This window comes from Epinephelus lanceolatus, chromosome 6 (assembly GCF_041903045.1).
Source record: "Epinephelus lanceolatus isolate andai-2023 chromosome 6, ASM4190304v1, whole genome shotgun sequence".
Lineage (NCBI taxonomy): Eukaryota > Metazoa > Chordata > Actinopteri > Perciformes > Serranidae > Epinephelus > Epinephelus lanceolatus.
The window spans coordinates 1,965,358-1,990,000 of record NC_135739.1 but is presented as its reverse complement, the minus strand read 5'-3'; the positions used below and the strand labels follow the sequence as shown (position 1 = coordinate 1,990,000).

The following is a 24,643-nucleotide window of genomic DNA, read 5'->3' as shown; positions in this document are numbered from 1 at the left end:
AAACACACATTAAACACATTAAACACATGAAACACATATTAAACACATGAAACACACATTAAACACACATGAAACACACATTAAACACACATTAAACACATGAAACACACATTAAACACACATGAAACACACATTAAACACACATTAAACACATGAAACACATTAAACACACATTAAACACATGAAACACACATTAAACACACATGAAACACACATGAAACACACATTAAACACATGAAACACACATTACACACACATGAAACACACATTAAACACACATGAAACACACATTAAACACACATTAAACATGGCTTAATAGAGACATCAGCTTCACTATAACTCGCAGCATTCACAGACAAACACTTGTCTTTATCTGGACACATTTTCCCCACAAATACAACATGCTAACATTATTAGCACAAGTCTATGGCATTTTACATTGTATGAATTAGCAAAGTGGCTAGCGTACTTTCTGCTACTCATATGGGACAACAGCAACATTTGGCAAAGGTAATGACTCCACCAAACCAGCCTGGAGATGAAAGAAATCTGAAACAACTGTACAAGAGACTACAGAGCAATGCCATGTTGATGTTGAACCGTTGACAGAGCTGGCTGATGCTAAGCTATGATTGGTCAGTCTGTGTTTGAGAGGTGGGACTTAGCAGCATGTCAGTTGAACCTCAGTAAAGGATGTGAGTACTTCCTGCCCAGCAGGACACACTGATGTCCACTTAAATCCAACACACAGAGTAATGTGCATGTATGTGTGAAACACACACACACACACACACACACACACGTGTGTGTTAGAGCTGTGTATCCTCAGAAATACTGTTTCATGTTTAGCCTTCACAAAGCTTAACCACACACACACACACACACACACACACACACACGCTTGCAGGGTTTGCCCTGACCTCTTCTGTTAAATCGATGCGGTCGCAAGAGTCGTCTGTCTGTCTGCTGAGATACCTGCCCTGCAGCACATACACACACACACACACACACACACACACACACAATCTTGATCCACTGACTCAGATTAGAGTGTGTTTCTGTGTGTGTGTCCTCTTGTCTTTTTACACTCCCTCTTTTTCTCTTTCCTCTCTGACTCCACACACCCCTCCAGAGACCTCCCACACACACACACACACACACACACACACTCACACACACACTCACACTCACACACAGAATCGCATGCACACACACAGAGCGCTGCGAGGCAGTAGAACAGCTCCATATGGTAATATTTAAGTTTATACTAATGTCAAAGACTCTTCATTCACACATTTCACTGTATGTGCACGTCACACACACAGACACACACGCACATACACACAATTATACACACACTTAAATGTGTTAACCTCCCGTTAAACAAACTCGTCTGGTGAATGAGAGGTGGGGTGTGGGTGTGTGCGTGCGTGCATGCGTGTGTTAATGAGTGGTCATGTCGCTGACGTGACTGCGCTCCGCTCCAACACAGCAACAGCAGAGTGAAGGGAACTGAAGCGTGCAGCAGGTCTCATTAAAGGACGTGTTCACTGTTTTGTTTTTTCAAACCTTATTAAGATGCAGTTTACCGTCAGTCATACAGTAACCATGCAGAGCACGAAGACACACACACCCTTGGCTGCTGCACGCTGTGTTTTACCACCTTCAAACACCAGCGTGGGTCAGGACAACTGGAGGCTCACACACACACACACATAGATAATCTGTGTTTCATTGAAATTATATCTAAACTAGAGAGAGATAAGAGCGAGACACTGCGTCTCTGTTTGTCTCATCATAACTCCTGTTTATTCATCTTGTTTGTGCACCAATAAACTTATTTAGTGTTGATGTGCTGCAGTGTTGGTACCAAGTTAGGTACTTTAAGCACACAGACCAACTTACATTGGTACTCCTGAGCGCTGATTCATGTTATATCTATTGGTGCCAGATTTCAATACCTGCATGCTGCATTCAGGCTGTGACACACGTCAGCAGAACTGATCGTTGCGACTCTGGACAATGGGGGGTGGACACCTTCAAGTGAATCTGACGCGTTTTTCACTCAGATACGTTTTCCTTTCATGCAACTGTCTGCACAGACTCCATGTAGACTTGTGTCTCAGCTGCGTCTCACGGGCACCGCTGCGACCTGAAACATTTATTTACGCTTTGAGTCTTTTTATTCAACAATATGTGTGTTAGTCTGACTCACCGGATGTAGACTGAGGATCCTGCCGTTGGGCGGCTGGTTTCTACCGTCATTCTCCGTTTCTTCTGCTATCTGAGTGATACTGTTTCCAAAGTCCATTTCGCTACGGGAAACAACAGCCTCAAAGCTCAACACCTGCACACTGAAAATGGCAAGTTCTGAGGAAATTTGGATCGTGCAATAAATCATGGTGCTTTGTTGTTTCAGTGAAGTGTTGTAAACATCTACGAGTTATGAACGCAGCTCAGAAAAGCCCAGACTCGTCTCTCAACACTCTCCTGACAGTAGGAGTTGATCTGTCACCTCTTTAAACTCTGACTTGCTTATGGCATTTTACATTGTATGAATTAGCCTAGCAGCTAGCAGAGTTTTCCTCTGCTCACATTTCTTATCTGTGAAATTAAAGTAAATCAAAGCTTTGTTTCCACTGAGGGAGATGGATTCAGAGGTTGCAGAGGGATACAATCGCAAGGTGGTAATTCTATATATTATTACAATGAGAATTAAGTACACAAAAAAGTACCACTGGGTATCAGTACCGAATTCCAGGTACTGGTATTGGTTCAAACATGAATGTTATCGAATCCTAATCAGTCAATCAGTCTTTTAAAAGTTCAAACAAGTGACTTTTAGTTCCTGATTAAGTTTTTTTTCAGTTTCTGGTATTATTCTGATTAAAAGACTATAATACTAACAGTATGATGCATGTTGTGTGTGTGTGTGTGTGTGTGTGTGTGTGTGTGTGTGTGTGTGTCCAGCTCTGCCAAGAGGATAAAGTGTATGGAAGAGGACGTGGACAGTCCAGGCGAGGAGTCCTACTACCCCAGTCAGGGTCGGTCTCCGGGCAGTGGCAGCCAGGCCAGCAGCTGGCACGACGTGGAGCCAGGTAGGCAATCCCCCCCCATCGCCATGACAACCGCATCCTCTAATAACCCCGCCTTGCCTCCTCCCCCTCCTCCTCCTCCTCCACCTCCTCCTCCTCCACCATACACACACACTTCATACACATCCTCAACTTTAACCTGCTGTTTCCAAAGCAGCTTTTGGAAATGGAGCTTTTTTCATGTAACAGTGTGAAGGTGATGCTTACAGCAGGGAGGGGAGAGTGTGTGTGTGTGTGTGTGTGTGTGTGTGTGTGTGTGTGAGAGAGAGAGAGAGAGAGGATGAGAGCGTGTGTGTGTGTGTTAGTCTTCATGTGTAGGACTCACAGGTACATGAGAATGAATGTTGGTGATTGTGTCTCAGCACCTGACTTCACTTATAAAGACCCCATCCTCTCCACACAGTCATGACCCGCAAGCTGTATCTGTATCTGGACACGTCATCCTTTACGTTGACATATTTATTAGTGTCGTTGTTATCTGGACTGGACCGTGATCGGACATCAGGATGCTGATCAGGTTGGTGGAGCGAGTAGACTCAGTGTCTGTCAGTGAAATAACACAAAGCTTGAAACCCAAAAGCCTGACTCCCAGGCAGGCAGGTTGAGATAATAGTTCACTTCACTGGAAGTCAAAAGGCAGGCGAGGGTCAAAACCCGGTGGGCAGTCAAAACAGAACGTATCCAGGTGGGGGTCCGGCAGAGGGTCAGGTAGGCAAAGACAAAAGGTGGAAAGCTAAGCAGGTGCAAACTGGACGATCTGGCAGAGAGTGAGTGGAGAAGGGGCAGGATATATGCTGCAGGACTACGGCTGCAAATTTCTATTGTATTCAAAAATTTCCATGGGAATTACCAATTAATAACAGGAATAAAATATAACCAACACATTCTCACTGCGACCTTTGCACATATGTGGTCATTCAAGATACACAGTTTGCATACAGTCTCTTTCAAAATAAATGCACCACACCAACGGGGTTTGGCTTTGCAATCTTAAGAGGAGCGAACACCGGCCTCCTGTGTGGTTGTCGGTGGTTGTTGAACCCATCCATAACCACTCCCACCCTCCCTGCTCGGACTTCTGCTGCCTTAACTTTCATTGTTGTCCCACTTCATTTCCCCTGATGCTATCAGGTGCCATTAAACAATAACAGCAACCGGCCATGAATCATGCCGACATGAAAGGACAACTTTTTTGTCTGTGTCTGACGCCAGAAGTTACTGACCAAGCACCGGTTTTTGGCGACATCAGTGTGAGACCCGGTTGAAATAACAGGGTTTTCTGCTTAGGCTGTATTCATCATGTCAGACAGAAACAAACAAACAAACCATCACTAGCTGACACATCTGTAAACCTTTACAATAGAAATGAAAAATTCACCAGCTTCTTAGCATGCTGTCAGCCCTAGAGTGGTCTCTTCTGGTCTGAATCAGGACTCATGTTGTTCCAAAGTTGTGTAATTGCCTAGAGTTGGTTCATGTTCTCACGGCAGCATTTACAAGAGGACCAGATCAAATGCCTTGTGTGAGAAAGCTGCTCTTGATTGGTCAGAATTTCCATGTGGGAAAAATCCAGGAAGTAAAGCAAACGTTGAAGAAGAGTACACTTGCAAGATAAATGTGACACTTTCTAATGTCACAATGGAGGGACAACTACGCAGGTTGATTTTAGCGCTGCTCATCGTGGATTATATTGCTGTCATTGTTCATTTTAGTCAAACCATACAGTTTGAAAACAAGGGTTACACAAACAAAGAAACACAAACAAACCACACCAGAGTTTGTTTGTACCCGGACCGAGACCACCTCCTCAAGAAGGTCTCGGTCCGGTGTTTTGGTGTGTTCACACCTGCACAAATGAACCACACAGAGGGGGCAAACGAACCCAGTTCCCAAGTTCGATTGAGCCAAACCAAACAGGGCAGGTGTGAAATCTTAATTAAATGCGTCATCTCCTTTAACATTTTCACAAATTTTAATTGAACAACATCAACAGAGTAATCGCTATGACCCCCCTCCAAAATAAAAGACTTCTCCCTCTCAGGCCTCCAGCTCCTCTCTCTGGACTTCCTCCATGTCTGATTCTGACGCCTCATCTTCATTATCCAAGCTTAATTCCTACTCAAAGCTCAGACAGGCAGAAATATAGAAAAAGCCAAAAACAAAATTAATAAGAGGCAGAACTTGAAAACACACCGTCCTCCTGCAGCTCTCCCTCCTCTGCCTTAAGCCCCTCCCACTAGACAACCACTGTCTTATGCACACGCTTCATAAAGCAACCCAGTGTTTAACCCCATAAGCCCGTACATTGATTTGTAAAATCTTGCGTGCAGCTCATTCCTCAGCAGCTCCTCCTCGCCTCGCCCTCTCTGTTTACCAGAACACTAATGAGACTTGATTTAGCTGCGAGCCACCACAATGTCGCCTCTTCGGTTGGCTGCTGTAGTGGCTCGAATTTGACCAGTGTAGACCCCTCAGTGCCGAATGTCACAGCAGGCTGGTGGCCAATGGCAGTGCAGGGTCTAATCTGTGTAAAGACAGCAACAGAAAGTTTTCTGATCTGGCGGGGAGTTGGGGCTGTCCGGTTCCCCAGAGCTGGAGCTTGATCCAGCTGGATTTGGGCCACTACAACCGCTGACTGGGGGTCTGTCTCCGGAGCTGCTGCCTGCTCTCGTCCCAGCAAGGTGGTCTGTAGCGGCGGAGAGTGGGGCGGAGAACACACTGTGATTGAGACTCTAGCTAATGCTAGCTACATAAACGCAATCTTTAAGCCGCAGCTGTGAGCCTTTGGCGTATTTTCACATTCTTCAGCAGCTTTACAACAACTCAGCTCAACTTTAAAAAATTATCTTTCAAATTGACGAACATCACAAGGCACAATTCACACAGGATCAAAGAAATATTACTCCCTCGACACTAAGTCCCGCATATATTTTTTTCAAAAAAGGTCCGATGGTGGTCCACCAGTAGGGGAGGGACTTCGCCTCTCTACAGCTAAGCCTCCCCCATCAGTCACATGATCCTGGTCTTAAAGGCGGAAGCACAAAGTGGATGACGCAGAGTTGACTGAAGCAGCAGGTAGCGCTCGTCTGTAGCTTTTACTTTGAAGGGCAGCTTGAGATAACAGGAAGCAGCGGAGTCGGGTCAAGTACGTGTCCGATTTGAACGGATGTCATTCTGCTGAGATGTGGTCTGAGATGGGGTCCAACTGTACGCTCACAGGAAACACACACCTCCCCTGGGGCTAGCAGCTAACAGGCTAAAGCTAGCTACACGCTGGGATTCAGGTGTCAACAGGTGTGTGTGTGTGTGTGTGTGTGTGTGTGTGAGACCTGGGACACACTCTTCTATAAGTACTAAATTGTTGAGGTGTTGCCTCCACCTCTCCCCTCCTCCCTCTCTCAGTATATTCATGCTGCTTTTCTTTTTCTTTCCTCTGTTGCTTTCTTTTCTTTCTTTCCTCCGTCTTGCGTTGGAAAGCTGGATATAAGCTGCGTGGCTCTCTAGCTAGCTCATTCATCTCCCGACAAGGTAAAGACTGTCAACACGCCTTTTATTTTCTCTGTACGTGTCTGTGAAACCGTCACCTCCACCTCCTCCACCTCCTCTTCTCCGCCTCCTCCTGATGGGTAGATACAGTGGTGGTTTTTGGTTTGTCGTTTGGTGTTGTGTCGTGGTTTAGTCTGGTGGACTCCACTCCTCCTCTTCCTCATTCTCCTCCTCATCCTCCACTCATACTTTCTAGCCTCTCTCCTTTTTCTGCATCTCTTCACCTCCTCGTTCCAAGCATCCTCCTCCCTTTTCCCCTCCTCTCTTTTTGTCTCTCCCCCAATTTTTCTTCCAACTTTACTACGTCTGTCTTTCACTGTATTTCCTCTCCTCCTTCTGTCCCTTCTCTCCTCTCTCATCTCCTCGTCCCCTCCCTTTAGCTCTCCTCTCTTGTCTCCTATCCTATCCGTTTTTAGTCGCAGTTCCTCCTCTCCTCTCCTCTCTCTCCTTTCCATCTCTTCACCCCTCTCTAGTCCCTTTTTTCTTTCCGTCTTTTTCCTTTCATCTCTCCTCTGCTATTTTCTCCTCTCGCATCACCTCTCCTCCTCCCTTGTCTACTCCTCTCCTGTCCTTCTTTCCTCTCCTCTCTTGTTTACTGCTCTCCTTTTCTTCTCTCCTTTCCTTCTCTCCTCTCCTCTGTTTTTCCTTCTGCTGTTTTCCTTTCAACCCTTTCTCCCTCCTCCTCTCCTCTCTTGTCTCCTTCTTTCCTTTCTTCTTTTGTCTCCCTTCTCCTCCCTTTCTCCTCCTCTATATTTCTGTCATCATTTCCTCCCTCCTCTTTTCCTCTCTTGTCTCTTTTCTTGTCTCCTCTCCTCTCTGGTCTCCTTCACTCCTTTCCTACTCTTGTCTCCTTTGTTGTCTACTCCTTTTCCTTTCCTTTTCTCCTCTTCTTTCTAGTCTCCATCTCTGCTCTCTTCCTTCATCTCCTCTCTGGTCTCTGTCTCTCCTCTCCTGTCTTGTCTCCTTCTCTCCTTTCCTTCTCTCCTCTCCTTCTTTCCTTTCATCCTTTTCTCAGTCTTGAAGCACCTTTGGGTGCAGCACCCATCACCCCCACCCCTCCCCCACCCTGATCCACTTCACCCTGATCCCGCCCACCTGACAGCATGCTGATGACATCATCATGGCTGTTGATCTTAATAGTCGATGTCAGTGAAGGAAAAAAAAGCTCCTGGATGGACGTCAGCACTGTGCATGATACTGTGTGTGTGTGTGTGTGTGTGTGTGTGTGTGTGTGTGATTATTAAGGTACGTGTGTGTGTCTATTTATGAACTAGTTGTGTATTTGTCACCACCACACACACTTCTGTGAGACTGTAATTCCTTCCATTTACACCTGCAAATATGAGTGTGTGAATGTGTGTTACAGTGATATCTGAAATTAAAGGAGGAAAAAGAAAAAGACAGACAGACACAGACAGACAGACAGATAGATAGATAGATAGAGGTGTAAACAGGGTGAGGAAGGAGAAAGTGCTGAGCAGACTCTGCCTCGATTCCACCTGACAAAACCTCTTCAACTGTTCATCACTCACACACACACACACACACACACACACACACACACACACACACGCACACACACACACACACACACACATACACACACACACACACACACACACACGCTCACAGCCTCCCCTCACTCTCCCCCTCCTCCTGCTGCACCTCCGTCCATCACTATAAGCCCCGCCCCCTCCAGGTGCATCTCAAACGCTGATGCGTTCAGGTCGCTCAGCGTCTGTGTTGACCTCTGCACTCACACACGACATGTATTCATGCAGGTTTCTGCCTCCGTCACGACGCAGTGCAGGCGACAGGAAGTAAATGATGTTTAATGAATTCAGCAGCAGAAACAGAAACAGAGTCTGATTCTCTCCTGGAGACACGTGTCACTGGGACGTTATGATTTATAATAATATAGCCAAAAGTTTCCAAAGAGCTCTCAGGCTGTGATGAGACTTTGATCATTTAAAAAGACTTAAATCTGTCAAATAACTGACAGACACTATCATGTATTATTATTATTATTATTATTATTATTATTATTATTATAGCTATTTAATTTCTAAGTTGTATGGTAAAAGATAAAATTAATGACACTGACTTATTAGTACATTACAAAATAATATTTTTGGCATATTTCTTATTTTATACTTTTATACTCTTATTTTATTTTATATACTTAAATAGTATATTGGCAGTTTTATATATGTATAAGAAATGTATGTATTCTATAGTATATATTCTCTTACATTTGTTTTCTAGTTTATATTAATAATTTAGTCATTTAAAATTTATTTCTGTATTCTATCACAAAAAGATTGTTTTTTATGATTATTTCTAATTTATTTAAATTTTTTAATAACAATATAGACATTTTCCAATTTTAAGTCAAAGATAGTTTTGATTTGTTTTCTTTCTTGGTTCATTTTTATTTTAATTCGTTTTTAATATATTATTATTTAGTATTTTAATATTTAATATATGATTTCTTTTAAATATTTTTCTACATTACTTACTTTACTATTATATTTTTTTATTAATTATCATTTCTCTTTTTTATTTATTGTTATTTCTTTATTCTCATATATAAATAATTATATAATTTTTTATAGAATTGCTTTCTGTCTTTATTGTTTTTAATATTATTAATTTTATTATTTTATGCATTATTATTTAATATTTTATTTGTATCATAAATATTTTTTCAAAATATTTTATCATAGCATAATAATCAAATTAAGTTAAATAATATAAACAATAACTGCTTGTTTGTTTAATTTTTAGTCAGTTAATTTTTTCTTCAGTTTTGTTTAGTTTTTTGTCACTGTGTGTTGGCCCTTTTTTGCATTTTTTTATTGTTTCTTTATTAATCTTATTTCTTATATTATTGTTAAACTAGTTTTTCTAAATAAACTTCAGTCAGTTAGTGTCGTGTTCAGCGATAATGAAGTCACGATCACATTGAGAGTCACAAACTGAAGTTAGCACACATGTTCCTCCTGTGACACCCTGCAGCCCCCCTGCTTCTGTCGGCCTCCTCCCTCCCTACTGTCCAAACCCCGCCCAGATCAACTCCTCCCTCCTCCTCCTCCTCCCCCTCCTCCTCCTCCCTCCCCCCTCCTCCTCCTCTCCACCACTGGAGGTGCATAAATATGTAAAAATAAGAAAAAGACACGCTGCCTCTGACCCGCTCCTCATCCTCATCATCATGGTTCTTGGCAGGGATGCCGTCGCCCGCCGGCGTTCTAAAGAAGTCAGAGAAGTCTGGTTTCTGCGGCGCCGTGCCTTCGCTGAGCGGCGCCTCCTCCACCTCCACCTCCTCCTCTTCTTCTTCCTCCTCTTCCCCCCGAACGGCTTTCACACACCATCACCGGCCCGTCATTACCGGGCCTCGAGGTGAGGTCCTCAACCAGTCAACCCCGACAACCCCTCCCCCCTCACCTCCCTGACTCCTCCCCCCTCACTCACTCACCTCCTCACCCCTCTCCCCCTCCCTTAGTAGGTGTGGGTTTTGTCAGGAGGAGGCACTGCAGAGCAGAGGAGGAGTTTTTCCACCTGTAGAAACACACCTGTAGGCTTCAGGCAGGGTTGTGTGTGTGTGTGTGTGTGTGTGTGTGTGTTTATTATGAGTACATCCTCACCTGACCTTCGACCCTCAAGCCCTGCCCACTCTGAACCTGCCTTTTTCCTCTTCTTCTTACTGCTTTTTTAAAATTCTCTGAAAGGTCCAACAACACAGAAACACACTTCCTGTCTGCCAAAGTGTGTGTGTGTGTGTGTGTGTGTGTGTGTGTGTGGGTGCGTGCGTGCGTGTGTGAGAGAGTAAGTAAAGACATGAGATATTAGATGATTTTGACATCCAGTAATCAGACCAAATTCATTCATCAGTTCTTGGAAGTCTGAGTGTCCTTGAATGCATCTCAAAGTGAGTTTTCTTCTTTTATTCAAAGACGAAACATCAGCATACGAAACATGAAGTGATGAAGGTCATACAGAAAATATTAAGCTTGCATGAAAGTTGAGATTCAGTCAAAGACAAACAAAACAGAAACACATTATAAAAATCCATACACTGATCTGAGTTTGTGATTTCTACACTAACGTTACTGGGGCTGTCCTGAATGCCTTGATCGTTGCCATGGTAATTGACGTCAAAATCAGTATTCAGACGCTTTGTTTTTATGTCTCTGCGCCGGTGATAGCTGTGGCCAGGCGCATTATTTTTTGGGGTCGTTAGTCCATCTCATTCTCATGAATGCAATATCTTAAGAACGCCTTGAGGGATTTTTTTCAAATTTGGCACAAACGTCCATTTGGACTCAGTGATGAAGTGATTAGACTTTAATGGTCAAAGGTCAGTGTGACCTCACAAAATATGTTTTTGTCCATAACTGAAGAATTCATTCACTAATTCTGACCAAACTTGACACAAATGTCTAACAGGGTAAAATAATGAAGGTTAAAAGGTCAAAGGTCAGCTTGACTGTGACATCATCAGGTTTTAACGTCATATCTCAGGAACAGACGGGGAGACATTTGGTCAGATACTGAATTGGTGACTCTAATCTTGAACCTGTGCTGATTGTATACATGGTAAATGGACCTGCACTTGTATCGCTCCTTTCTAGTCTTCAGACCACTCAAAGCGCTTTTACACTGCGAGTCACGTTCACCCATTCACACACGCATTCATACGCTGGTGGCCGAGGCTACTGTACAAGAAGCCACCCGCTGCTCAGTTTTGTGGAGCAGCAAAAGCTACTTCGGGAATACTTCACCATGCGGACTGAACATGCGGACATGCAGACTGGACGTTGATCTTCTGATGAGTGGACGACCCGCTCTACCTTCTGATCCACAGCCGCCGGATCTTCTGTGTTTTCAGGGGGGAGACGTGTGTAAAGCATGTTTTCACAGACATGGATATAAACTGTAAGAGCAACTTGACTGGTTCACAGCAACATACAACTGCAAGGTGGTGATTCTATTTATTAACCTGTATTATGCGAGAAGCAGCTGGCTCTCATGTATTTTCACGTCATCTCATCTGGCCTGCATTCAGAGAAGTTCAGACACCTTGCTGTAAACAAATATTGTGATTCGGTCTATTAAAAAAAGTGAAAATGAGAATCCAAGACATAAATTGTGCGGAAGTTAAAATTTAGAAATAAAATCTATTATGAAAAAAGAACACTGTGGTCGACAAAAATATAACTGTAAACTGCAGGTCACACTCTCCGACTGAAGAGATTTCGAGAATTGGAACGCAGCCCAGCGTGGGTCCTGGGTCGAGTCTCAGACACTAAGTGAAAGCCTCCAGTTGTTTAACTACCTGTTTCCTCCAGTTGAGAAGCTGCTGAGGTTCCTGTGAAAGTTCTGGAGGTCACAAAGGAACCAGATGCAGCTCTGACAGGCTCGGGGCGCTTGGTGTCAGTTTGTCTCACAGCTTCTCTGGTAAAGTGATTTTTTTTATTCCTGAATGTTTTCCAGCAGTCTGTGGGAGGAAAATCCTGCTCATGTTGGAGCAGATTAGAGGATTGAGAGTGATTTGTGAGCTGATGGGAGCAGCTGAACTCCCGCAGGGCTTAAAGGTAGAGTGGGCACACTTCTGTCAACTTCCTGTTCCTGTGAAAAAAATAAATGAAACAGCCGTCATTAATCCTCATCAGTGACGCTGCGACTTCTCGATCTGGATTCATTCCATCTTCCTCTTCTGCAAGATCTGCTTGGGATCCTCCTCGTCTTCTCTCCTCCTCCCAGTTTTTGGTCAGCCCTTCCTCTTCCTCTTCCCATCCCTTCATCTCTTTTCCTTTACGACTCCACCATCCATCTTCTTCTTTCACGTCTCTTCTCCTTCTTGTTCTCTCCTGCCAGTGATGAGTTATCTCCTCAATCCTTGATCCTCCTCCTCCTCCTGTTCCTTCTCACCTCCTTCCTCCCCTCTCTCTATCCCTCTTCCGCCGACCAACTGTCTAAACTCATCCTTCTTGGTTTGCTTTAACTTCTCACCTTCCTCCCTTACCTCTCTCCTCCTCCTTCCAGTCTCTGGTCAAATTTCCCCTCCCCGTCTCCTCCTTCTTTCCCTTACGATCCTTCTCCCTCCATCCTCCATTCATCATCCCTTCATCCTCCTCCTCCTCCCCCCCTGCAGTGCAAATGAAGGATCTCTGCCATTTCAGTTCCTCTCCTCCTCCTTATCGTTTATCAATCCACCTCTTGATGGCGAATATCTTCTTCAAGGAAAAGTTGGCAGGGGGGAGGTGGAGGGGGAGGCGGAGGCGGAGGAGACGAAGGAGGAGGAGGAGGAGGGGGAGGAGGGTGTCTGAGGCAGTGAAGCGAGGCAATTTGCAAAGTGGAACTAATCCCAGCCCTTTCTTCTGTGTTCGACATGCAGGCCGCCGCTCCTCAATACCACACACACACACACACACACACACACACTGTTGTTGCGTTATTAAAGGAAGACTCACACATTTTGGAAAATCCTCTTGTTTGCTGTCTTTGACAGACGAGACGATCGATATCAATTTTGCCTCCGTACGTTCAGGACAGGGAGCTTCACATTTTCAGCTCCACTACCGGAAACAAAAGATAAATCCGACGCCTTCACCAACCTGGTGTTACTCCCAACTCATCAAATTCAGACACTTGGTCAGTGGCCCTTGGCGTCAGATACTGACACACCAAGCCACCCTTTGGAGTGGTATGAGATGCAGCAGGCGGCGATGACGCTCCAAAAAAACTGCTGTAGAATAAAAAGCAAGAAAGTCCGCAGAGGGTGGGAGTTGAGATGGGTGGGTCAGACAAGCTGCAGGCTTTCAACCGGGAGACCGGACATACATCACGCGACTTTGTGTCACTAAGAGACGTAGTTATTTTAAGGCAAAAAATTATGCTTTCTTTAAACCTAACCGTGTGCTTTTGTCGCCTAAACCTGAGGACGTAAACTTAAAATTGACGGGGGTTGTTTACCAATGTTCTAAGTTTATTTTGAAAAGAGACTTTGTGAGCAGAGACTGTACATTTCCCGTGAAAACAAAAGTTTATTTTGAACAGGCACAATGCGTGTAATGAGCAGAAACTGACACACTGCCCCTGTGCATCCAAAACTGACGCTGGAGGGTACCTCGAGGGTCATAGTTTGACGTGTAGAGCCACTGACTCAGTGTCTGTGTTTGACAAGGCTGTCAGCCATTCCAAGAAGTCTGGTAAAACACCGTCAGGCTAACATTACTAGCTAATGTTAGCAAGCTTTAGGTACTGTTTTCTACCTACTAGGTCAATCATTCACAGAGGTCTGGTGAAATGCTATCAGGCTAATGTTACTAGCTAACTTTAATGTACTTTGGCTACTGTTTTCTACCTATGAGGTCAACCATTGTGTCTGTTTGACAAGTTTGGAGGGAGAATGTGTTGCTTTCACGTTGTGGCTGTAATGAACACTTCATCCTCTAGAGGGCGCTTGACTCATTATTAGCTGGTAAGCTTCAGCGGTCCGGGCCACTCTGCAGACGGAAGGATGGCAAGGCGTTTGGGTGCTGTTCATTAACAATGGCTTTATTGCAGTCTTCACCACAAAACAACAAACATGGCCGTCTCATGAGGTGTAACAGCCCTGAGCTTATCAAGACACTGCATTCTGCTGACTGTCACCACTCTTTGCCGCCTGCCGTCCTCACCATGACGTCCTGAGAGCTGCTTCCCTCCATGTACACCATGAAGCACACGTCCTACCCTCACAGGTTACCCACAAGGCCACCGCCTTAAAAGCGTTACTAGCTAACATTTGCTAACGTTAGGTCCAATTTATACGTACTAGGTTGGCCAAGAGGTCTGGTTAAATGCTGTCAGGCTAACATTACTAGCTAACATTAGCTAACTTTAGCTACTGTTTACTACGTATGAGGTCAACCATTCTCAGAAGTCTGCTAAAATGCTGTCAGGCTAAAATTACCAGGCTAATATTAGCTAGGTTTAGGTACTGTTTTCTACCTACTAGGTCAACCGTTCCAAGATGTCTGGTAACACTGTCAGGCTAACCTTACTAGATAATGTTAGCTAAATTTAGCTACTGTTTTCAACCTACTAGGTCAGCCAGGAGATTTGGTGAAATGCTGTCAGGCTACTGTTACTAGCTAACATTAGCTAACTTTAGCTACTTTTGTCTACCTACTAGGTCAGCCAAGAGGTCTGGTGAAATGCTGTCAGGCTAACGTTACTAGTTATTGTTAGCTAACTTTAGCTACTGTTGTCTGCCTACTAGGTCAATTGTTCCAAGAGGTCTAGTAAAACGCTGTCAGGCTAACATTACTAGCTAACATTAGCTAACTTTGGCTACTGTTTTCTACGTATGAGGTCAACCGTTCTCAGTATTCTGCTGAAATGCTGCCAGGCTAACATTACTAGCTCATGTTAGCTAGCTTTAGGTACTGTTTCTACCTGCTAGGTCAACTGTTCCAAAAGGTCTGTCTGGTGAAATGGGGAACTGCCCATTGGTTCGACATCCCATTGTTCCGACCATATTAAACTCATTGTTCCAAAGTCCGTTCTGAAATCATCATGATGCCCTGTGGTTAAGGTCTGGTTAGGTTTAGACAAACACATAAGCCGTGAGCCTGCTCCGCGTCAAGCCTTTCCCAGCTGACCCAGAGCCGGTCGCGGCGCACCATACGCCCACCGCGAGCCGTTCAGCACCGCTGACAGTCGGACTAATGGGATGTCGAACCAATGGGCTGTCGGACCAATGACATGGACCCAGTGAAATGCCGGGTTGTGGCTGAAAACACAGAGAAGTTGTCACAGCACATGGTGACTGCATCCAACCTGAGGCCTGTTTAACTCAACACTTTCATGTTAACATTTGACATCAGTGGACTCTGCTCCTCCAGACTGGGAACAAAGGTTTTTGATCCACATCTGCTGCTGTTTCTCAGTGATTTTTTTTCATACTACTCCCCTTTACATTCTGCTATTTTTTGGAACTTTAAGTGGCCTTTGTTTTTTCCCAGTGTGAATGATTGGAACAGCTGTGAGCAGCCCACATCACTGACCTCTGTGCAGCGTCGGTAGTCTCCAGTTGCCGGCCCTCCATCTAGACGACAGTGATGTATGACGTCACGCAAAGAAGCCGAAACGTTGTTTAATTTGATATTGTCACAGAGCTCTTTACACACTGAAGCAATCGGAGAGGTCTGGTTCTTGCAGACCCAGCACATTACTGTATCTGCATTAAGTACTGAACTACAGCAGGTTAGCCTAGCTTAGCATAAAGACTGGGAACAGAGGGAAACTGCTAGCGTGGCTTTCGCTAAGTTCAAAAATGCATCTGCCAACACCTGTAGAATTCGCAGATTAACACGCTGTGTCTCGTTAGTTTAATCTGAACACTCACTGACATGATGTGCTGGAACTATTTGCTGACAGACAGCAGACGGTGTTGTGACTTCCTGAGGTCTTGTTGTCAGGCAACCGTCGGCGATGCTGCACAGAAGTGCTGCTTTTTATTACTTTTACGGTTACATTTGTATTTATGTAGCATAAGTCTGTGTGTGTGTGTGTGTGTGTGTGTCAATGAGTTGTTCATGATGAAACACACACACACACACACAGAGGTGGTTGTGCATGCCTGCATACTGAGTGAGATCATTCCTATTGAAGTACACAAACAGTGTCCCTTTATGGGTGTGTGTATATGTGTGTGTGTGTGTGTGTGTGTGTGTACAAGAGAAAGAGAGAGGGCAGAGAAATCCAATGATTACTGTAAATACATTGGCCGCAGGGTACACACACACACACTCACACACACACACACACACGGTCAGTGTGTATTGTCAGAGTGATAAATCACAGCGGACTTTAAGTGAATTAGTGCAGCAGCTTTAACTCTCAATCTCTCTCCCTCCGTTATCTGTCTCTACCTCTCTTTTCCTCCTCTCTGTACATCACAGTCTGTAACGAGGCTTCGGCCACTAACGAGCAATCAGAGAATATTAGACCAATTAGAGCCCTAATTAAATTAGAGAGGAGAGGAGAGGAGAGGAGACAAGGGAGGAGAAGAGGAGAAGAAAGAAAAGGAACGGTAGATAGAGGAAGAAGCAAGAAACAGAGGAGAGGAAAAACAAGAGGAGTGACTGGAAAGTGAGGAAAGGAAAGGACAGTAGGAAATAAGGAGAGGACAGTAAAAAGAAAGAAGTAAGGAAAGAGGAGGAGAGAGGGAGAGGAACAGGAAGAAAGAGGGGAGAAGGAGGGGAGGAGGAGGGGAGGAGGATAAAGGGAGAGGAGGAAAGAAAACCAGAGAGGAACATGGAGTAGGAAGTAAGTGAAGACGGTCGGAGAGGAAAAAGACAGGTAGAATGAAAGAAGATGTGAGGGGGGGAGGAAAAGGAAAAGAGGAGAAGGAGATGAGAAGGGGGTAAAGAAGAGGAAGAGGGAAGAAGAAATGAAAGGAGAAAAAAGGAGAAAAAGATGGAGAAAAGGAGAGGAGGAAAGGAAACCAGAGAGAAAGATGGAGTAGGAAGTAAGAGGAGAGGAAAAAGACAGGAAGATGGAAAGGGGGGTTGAGAGGGGGAGGAACAGGAAGAAGTAAGTGAGGAGAGCAGAGGAGTAGAAGGAGGAGAAAGGAGAAGCAAAAAGGAGAAAACTGGAGAAAACTGGAGAGCATGTAATGAAGGAGGAATAGAGGAAATAGGAGAGAGAGAAGGAACAAGAGAGGAACGAAGGGAATGAAAAAGAGGAGACAAGAGACAAAAAGGAGGGAGGAAAGACAGAGAGGAGGTGAGTGGGAGAAGGAGAAAAGGAAAGCAAGGAGGAAATAACTTGAGAGTAAAGGATGAAGGAGAAAAAGAGGGAACACAAGAGGAGAGAAAAGGGTGAAAAGAAGAAGGGAGCAGGAGAGGAGGAGGAGTAGGGGAAGGGAGGAAGAAAAAGGAAAGAAGAGAAAGGACAGTGAAAGAGGCAACAATGGACCAAAAAGGAGGGAGCAAAGAAGGTTAGAGGAGTGAAAGGAGAGCAAGGAGGAGACAACTGGAGAGAGCAGAAGATGAAGAAAGGAAAGGAGAAAACAAGAGAGGAGGAAACAAGATAGGAAAGGAGAGAAAGAGGGAGGAGAAGGGAGCAAAAGAGTAAAGAAAAAAGGAGACGAGAGTGGTGTTGAGAAGTGGACGAAGGAAGAAAGGGAAGGAAACAAGGGAGAATGAAAAGACAAGAGAGGAGATAACCGAGGGCAAGAGGAGAGGAAGAACGAGGAGAAGAAAGGAGAGGAAGAATGAGGAGAAGAAGAGGAAACAATAGACAGAAAATGAGTGAGGAAAGACAGAGAGGGGAGAAGAAGAAGAAGGAGGAAAGGAAAGGAAAGGAAAGGAAAGGAAAGAGGAGACAACTGGAAGCAAAGGATGAAGGAGGAAAGTAGGGAACATGAGGAGGGGAAAAAGTACAAAGGAAAGAAGAGGAGGAAGAAAGGAGAAAAGAGTAAAAGGTGCAAAGAAAGGGGAGGGAACCAGATAAGAAAGGAGAGGAGGAAGAGGAGGAGAAAGAAAGTGAGGGGATGAAGGAGGAAATAAGAGGAGAGGAGAGGAAAAAGCGCAAAGAAAAAGAGGAGGACACAACTTAGGAAATGAGGAGGAGAAAATAGGAAAAGAGTAGAGAAAAGGAGGAAGGAGCAGACAAGAGAGGAGTGGAGAGAAGGAGGAGCAAGGAAGAGACAACTGGAAAGCCATGAATGAAGGAGGAAAGGAGGAAGCAAGAGGAGAGGAAAAAACACAACGAAAAAGAGTACGGAGGAGACAAGAGAGGAGGAAAAAGCATTAAGGAAAGGAGAGAAGGAAGAGGAGGTGAAAAAAGGAAAGGAATGAAAAGAAAAGGAGGAAGGAGGAGACGAGTGAGAGGAGTGTAGAGGAGGAACATAAATAAATGTGTTCACTGACCTCCAAACACACACACACACACACACACACACACACACACACACACAGTTTGATTGACAGCTGGGTGAGAGAGGTGCATCATGGTCCGTTGTCATTGTTTCATCTGCTCTGCTGTGTGTGTGTGTGTGTGTGTGTGTGTGTGTGTGTGTCACCAGGTATTTGCATGTGAAGCCACGCCCCCTTTAATCAACTTTAAATGTCCCTGTTTTTACTCCCTCCTGCTCCGTCCCCCGTCCCTCAATCACCTCTCTACCTCGCTGTCCTGACTCTCCTGTCTCTTAACAATCTCCTCTCTCCTCTCCTCCTCTCCTCCTCCCCCCCCCCCCTCCCACAGCGAGCCCCCATGCTCCCCCCTCCAGCCTCCACTTCTCCTCCTCCCCCATCCTGCAGCAGCCCGGCTCCTACTTCTCCCACCCGGCCATCAGGTATCACCCGCAGGAGACGCTCAAGGAGTTCGTCCAGCTGGTCTGTCCTGACTCCGCCCAGCAGGCCGGACAGGTGGGCTTCCTCAACGTAAGCACACACACACACACACACACACACACACACACACAGAAATACACACAGAAATACACACAAATGAAACATCTGAGCTGGGTTTTCCAGCCTCTGCAAAGGTGGGTTCAGTATCTGTTTGCAGGGCTGGAGCAGAAAACACTGCAGAGTGTGTGTGTGTGTGTGTGTGTGTGTGTGTGTGTGTGTGTGTGTGTGTGTGTGTGTGTGGCCTTCTGTCTGCAGTGGGATAGTTGATATATCTGCGTCTAGACACCGAATCAATACACCCTCCACCATCCCTACCACACACACACACACACACACACACACACACACACAGTCTGTCTGTTTTCTTCTTTTTGCAGATGTAGTAAAAACATGTGGAGCTAAAGTGAAAGTGGAAGTCACAGAAAAATGGCGTTATGTCCTGAAACATGACAATAAAACTTCTCTCCACCAAAACTTTCGCGATACATTTAAAACACCTTTTGTGATTTATTTATTTGTTTTTTCAAACAAGCATCAAAAAGTACGCAGACCCATCACTCAGCTAAGTTAAAGTACTAATACCTCGCTGTCACGGTAAAAGTCCTGGATTGAAAATGTTCCCTGTGACTGTTTGTATGATGTCATCAGATGGTAATGGCCTCTCTACGCTGCCTGTTCAAGACCAGAATCTTGTGTCATTATTCCACCTCGATCGCAGAGGAGGGACAGAGTTGTCTCACCTTCAAGCTGACAGCTGAGGTCGTGGAAGCTCCGAAGTGACGTCAGTGTAAAAGGGACAGTCGACAGGACGGGACGGGTGTGATGGTTTGATGATGTGTTCTGTGTGTGACCCTCGCCGGTTGAGTGAAAAGCAGCTAGCATCAGTTAGCAGCTAACTCAAAGAAGAAGAAAATGTCCACAAATAGTGAAAACAATGAGGTGCAGGAGCTCCTTACTCTCCGAGCAGAGGACGAGATCAAGATGAGACAAATGCTTGTTATTGACGTGTGATGTCGTTATTGTTTATAAAGTGCTGCTGACACATTTGTTATAAGTCACACTAGAGGCCAAAGCTGTAGTGTCACATGTCACACCATCACGCCTCTTTTGCTTCTGCAGTGTCAGCATGTTGTCTAAAATCACACACCGGAGCGACATGACGCTGCGATCATTTGGTTCTGTGTAAAAAAGCAAAGATGGCGTAAAGACAGGATTTCGTAGTGGCTCTTTAGCGCCATCTGTGGGTGAAAAAGGGTGTGAGACTCACACATTAGTGTAAAAGCAGGATTTTTCTGTTGTAGTTAGATGAGGTGGAGCTAATTAGTTAATTACTCTGCTGTTCTTGGGTGCAGCAGACGCTTCCGTTCGTCTGTTCAGTGATGCAGGAATTTGGGTGGGAAGTATTATTAGTATCATTAACCTGAGCAGTGCTGAGAGAACGTGAGCAAGCTGTTAGTCCACCGTGTTGTTGTTTCTGGCTCATACTCATGACACAAACCAACAGTGGTCATGCATGAAATAAGAAGATTACATCATCATTTCCCAAGCGCTCCGTTTCAGGGCCATGGAAGTATGAAGAAAAGTGAGCCGATTTAGCTGACTACTTCCTGTTTGGCACTCCGCTAAGTTCAACGGGGATAAAATGATTTAATCTCGCGGCTCCTCGAGACTTTCCAAATGTTATCAGACTGAATGGATCCAATCCTGATAGTAAACAAGTTATTTTGCAGGTGTTGTGACGCTTAAAAAAAAGGATCCACTGATTTACAGGTGTCTTTTCACAATCTAAGTCTACTGGAAAAAGTATTTTGGGCCCAGTGGCATCAGCTGACAGACTGGGAAGTTGTAATTCCACAGTATTGCCATTACTTAACTGGCTTCAAAGCGTGGCGCACTTCCTGGGGGCCTGTTTGGGGCCCTGACAAACCAAGCTGGCAGTCAGCTCTTAGTCAATGTTGAGCCATCAGTGAGTGTCTGGTGCCCTAGATTAAGTGACGTGTCCGGCACCACCGGCCATCTTTAGCCTGTGTCGGCTTTTTTCTATGGATTTGGTGTTGAATCCTTTAGAGATGGCGGAGCTTACAGGAGAGTGACATCACTTGACTCATCATCTTGTGATTGTGTTGTTGTTAGCAAGCGCACAGTTAAAATCATCCACTCTTCAACATTGGATTGTGTTGTAAATGTGCTAACTGGCTAACTAGCATCTTGGTGGTCTTCTGTTTTCTCTTTTTGAATGACGAACACAGACGATCGCCACCTGCTGCTATGGAGAGTTATTTCCTCTCACGCAGGCGCAGAATGAACGTGATAGTTGTCATTTGCGATGTGTTCAGGTGCAAATTTTTGGCCAAGACACAGGCAACGAGTGGCAATGCAACAGTTGACTTTTGTCAGCTCTGCTTTGCTTTTGGTTTGGTGTTTCTGGACCTTTACACGTCAACACAGGCGTTTTGAAAAATCCGAAGCCTGGAGCCTGTTTTAAAAAAATGACCTAAAGCTAAAACTGGACCAGAGGCCAGAACATAGAGGAAAATGTTTTCAAAAACATCTGTTCACGTATAGAAAGTAGCATTAAAAGAAAATACTCATGTTGAGTTCAAGAACCTCAAATCTGTACATGAGCACTTTAGTAAATGGGTCTGGTCACATTCCACCTCTGGAAACATACACGAGGTGTTTTAATGCAGCGGTATCCTGGTTTCCATCAACGAGCTCCAGGGTTCTGAAGAATATAAAGTGTGTACATGTCCATGTTAATGCACCCACAGACCTGTGAGCATACAGTGTATAAACACAGTGTGTATCAGTATATGAAGAGTCTGCAGGGAGAAGGAGTAGAGACAGAAGGAGGCAGAGAGGTGAAGCGAGGTACTGTGGTATTATGCTTATAGATTAGCAGGATAAAATGCGAGCAGCAGCAGAATTCTTTATGACCAGCCAGGAAAACTGCTGACACACACACACACACACACACACACACTCTTACAGAGACACACACACCCTCACACGCACTCGGAGGGCAGCAGAGAGTTGAGCTGTTACAGGTTAGCTGTGTGACCGACCTGTTGATGTTTTTCTGCCCAAAATATTGTCTTTAAATTTTTTATTTCATGTTTTTTTGTAACTCCCCCTCCTCCTGCAGCCCAATGGTAGCTCCCAAGGAAAGGTCCACAACCCTTTCCTGCCGACGCCCATGCTGCCTCCCCCTCCGCCTCCCCCGATGGCCCGTCCCGTCCCGCTGCCCGTCGACGCCAAGCCGCCCTCCACCTCCTCCACAGAGGGCGGAGGCAACTCACCCACCTCGCCCAGTGAGTGCAAAAGATATCATCATTATCTTTACCTCTGAATTCATACCCTACATGCATGAATCATGTATGTTACAAGAAGTGTTTGCTGGAGGCCAATCCGCCTCTGCAACAAAGGAAAAAACAGAATAAGCATCACAATAATTTAATTATTAATCAAGTATTTACTTCAAAATCTAAGGAAATGATTCATAATCTGTGAGAGGTGACTCGCATTGTGTTGGGATTATTTTTGACTTCAGGGTTTAAAGTCGATTTACTGTCGTTTGGCAAAAACACGCTCAGTCTGTGCCAAAAATATTTAATCCTCCTTACTTACACTCATCCACAACACGTGGATATTTATATTTATGGCTTCTGTTTTTGGTGCTTTCAAGTCCTAATGTACTTAATTTCTCGCAGAGAAGAAATCTTTGTCATCACTCTGACCTAGATCTTAAAGAATTCCTAAAAGTCTTTCAAAACTTTGTTAAATCTGTCGATGCTGTGAACGGCAGTGTTGATTCGTAGATGCACTGAGATGCAGACGTGGACAGTACAGTTCAGCATCAATACACAAATGTCAAGAATCCAAATGTTTAATAATGACTTGATGAGGCGGAACTTAACCGTGAGGTCAGTGCAGCACCAGGACAGTGTGCAGCGTGGACACACCAGAGTTAACTTTTAATTAAGGCAGTGGCTGCAAGTGTGTTTTAATTTAATGTCTAAATAATTATATTTGTGAGGAGAAGGTGAAGTAAATGGTTAATACTTTCTACACCATCACCCAGAGACTTTAACGGAGCGGAGCAGCGATTAGCAGTAACGATAACAAACGCAACTGACCAACACACACTGCAGCGTTAAGAACTTAAACCAACTCTAGGAAGAAGAAAATGACCCTGCGCCCGGTCTGCTCTGAGTCTTGGCTTTTCTTGGACCTGAAGGTGCAGCAGAGACGCTGCTCTCCACTGCTGGAGACGTTAACACAGCACAGCACAGCAGAGCGTCCTGCCTCCCCTTTATTTTGTGATCATCACACATGCAGGAGACTGTGAGGTGCTTTCATATGAATTTGTTATTTAATTAATGCAGTTAACTTTTAAAATATTTATTATTCAACAGTATGTGAATGAAAAACTATTTTTGGTGAAATATTACAGTATGCAAACAGTGACCACTACGCTGGCAGAAATGTCCCACAATGGGTTAATATGTACAGCAGCAGATGGATCAGAGTCCTGCACCAGGTCGGGAGCCTGACAGGTAACCTGCAAGAAGCTGTGTGATGGCTCAAAAAAATTTGAAAGTCAGTGACACAAGTGTAACCTTTGACCCCGACGTGGAGGACTCCAGCCATGAAACTTTGCAGCCCGAGGATGAGGTGGCAGCCTACATGGAGTTCAGATCCTTTGGAGGTTTGATGGTGGTGGAAGGAGCATGCTAACATGTTTCCTAACCTGGCAGTGATTGAATGTTTTCACCATCCAGTCAAAGAGATGGAGAACCAGCTGACTGTGAGGGACTGGAGAGGGGTTAATCACAGGTGCAGCTTTGATTTAGACATAATGACAGGTAACGGGTCGGTTCTGGTGCTGATCTTTATGGGAATGGGCAGATTTTCAAAAATGGACCTGTGCAGGACCTGAGATGGATACAGTCTGGGTTAAAAGCTCAGGTACTGAAACTTCTTTGCTGTAAGGTTGAAGGAAAAAGGGACCTGAACAAGAGCTGCACGACACGCAAGTAAATTCATCTGTTTATTTAATTATAGATCTCTAAAAATACAGTGCGCTCTGTTTATGAGTAGCAGGTAGTCACACAGTGAAAAAAAATAAATCATGTATAGAAGTAAAAAATGTTGATGCATCTAGATTTATCAATAATAATAATAATTTTATCGTGGAATCGTAGCCCTCTGAATCGTTACCAAATCGTGAGGTGCCTCTTTTTCAGTCATGGACCCAACGGCATACACAATACGTAAAGTCCTCTGGACTCTTGTGCGTGTCATCGGCTCCTCGTGTTACGTTAGGAGGTCTGGAGGACGAGGTCGTGTAACGCCGATCGTGTCCCCCGCAGGCAAATCGGTCAAGTTGTAGAAAAATCACTTTTCTTCATTTTGTATGACCTCCAACATGAGTTTCAGATTTATAATGATTCCTGCGGCCCTGATCACACAGGACACATTTTAGCAGCTGGAGGCGCTTTTTTGTTATTGATTTTAATGAGAGGGAAGTTTTTTGCTCGTGTTTTTTTTTCTGTGTTGCGATGCGCCTCGCGTTTCTGTGCTCTAGGTGCCTGA

The 24,643-nt window shown here is 44.7% G+C and overlaps 1 protein-coding gene across 12 annotated transcripts in view; it reads left to right on the top strand.

Moving 5' to 3' along the window:
• The window catches only part of nfia (nuclear factor I/A), a 272,870-nt gene that overhangs the window by 228,773 nt on the left and 19,454 nt on the right, over positions 1 to 24,643 (top strand). For 3 of the 12 annotated variants that reach the window (XM_033622243.2, XM_078168439.1, XM_078168438.1), the window contains exons 6-10: positions 2,971 to 3,098; positions 6,573 to 6,623; positions 9,867 to 10,040; positions 18,900 to 19,078; positions 22,194 to 22,359. In XM_033622243.2, the coding sequence (XP_033478134.2) occupies positions 2,971 to 3,098; positions 6,573 to 6,623; positions 9,867 to 10,040; positions 18,900 to 19,078; positions 22,194 to 22,359 (698 nt within the window). The remainder of the gene's footprint in view (positions 1 to 2,970; positions 3,099 to 6,572; positions 6,624 to 9,866; positions 10,041 to 18,899; positions 19,079 to 22,193; positions 22,360 to 24,643) is intronic. The other 9 variants (XM_033622238.2, XM_033622242.2, XM_033622240.2 and 6 more) reach the window with 5 other exon arrangements.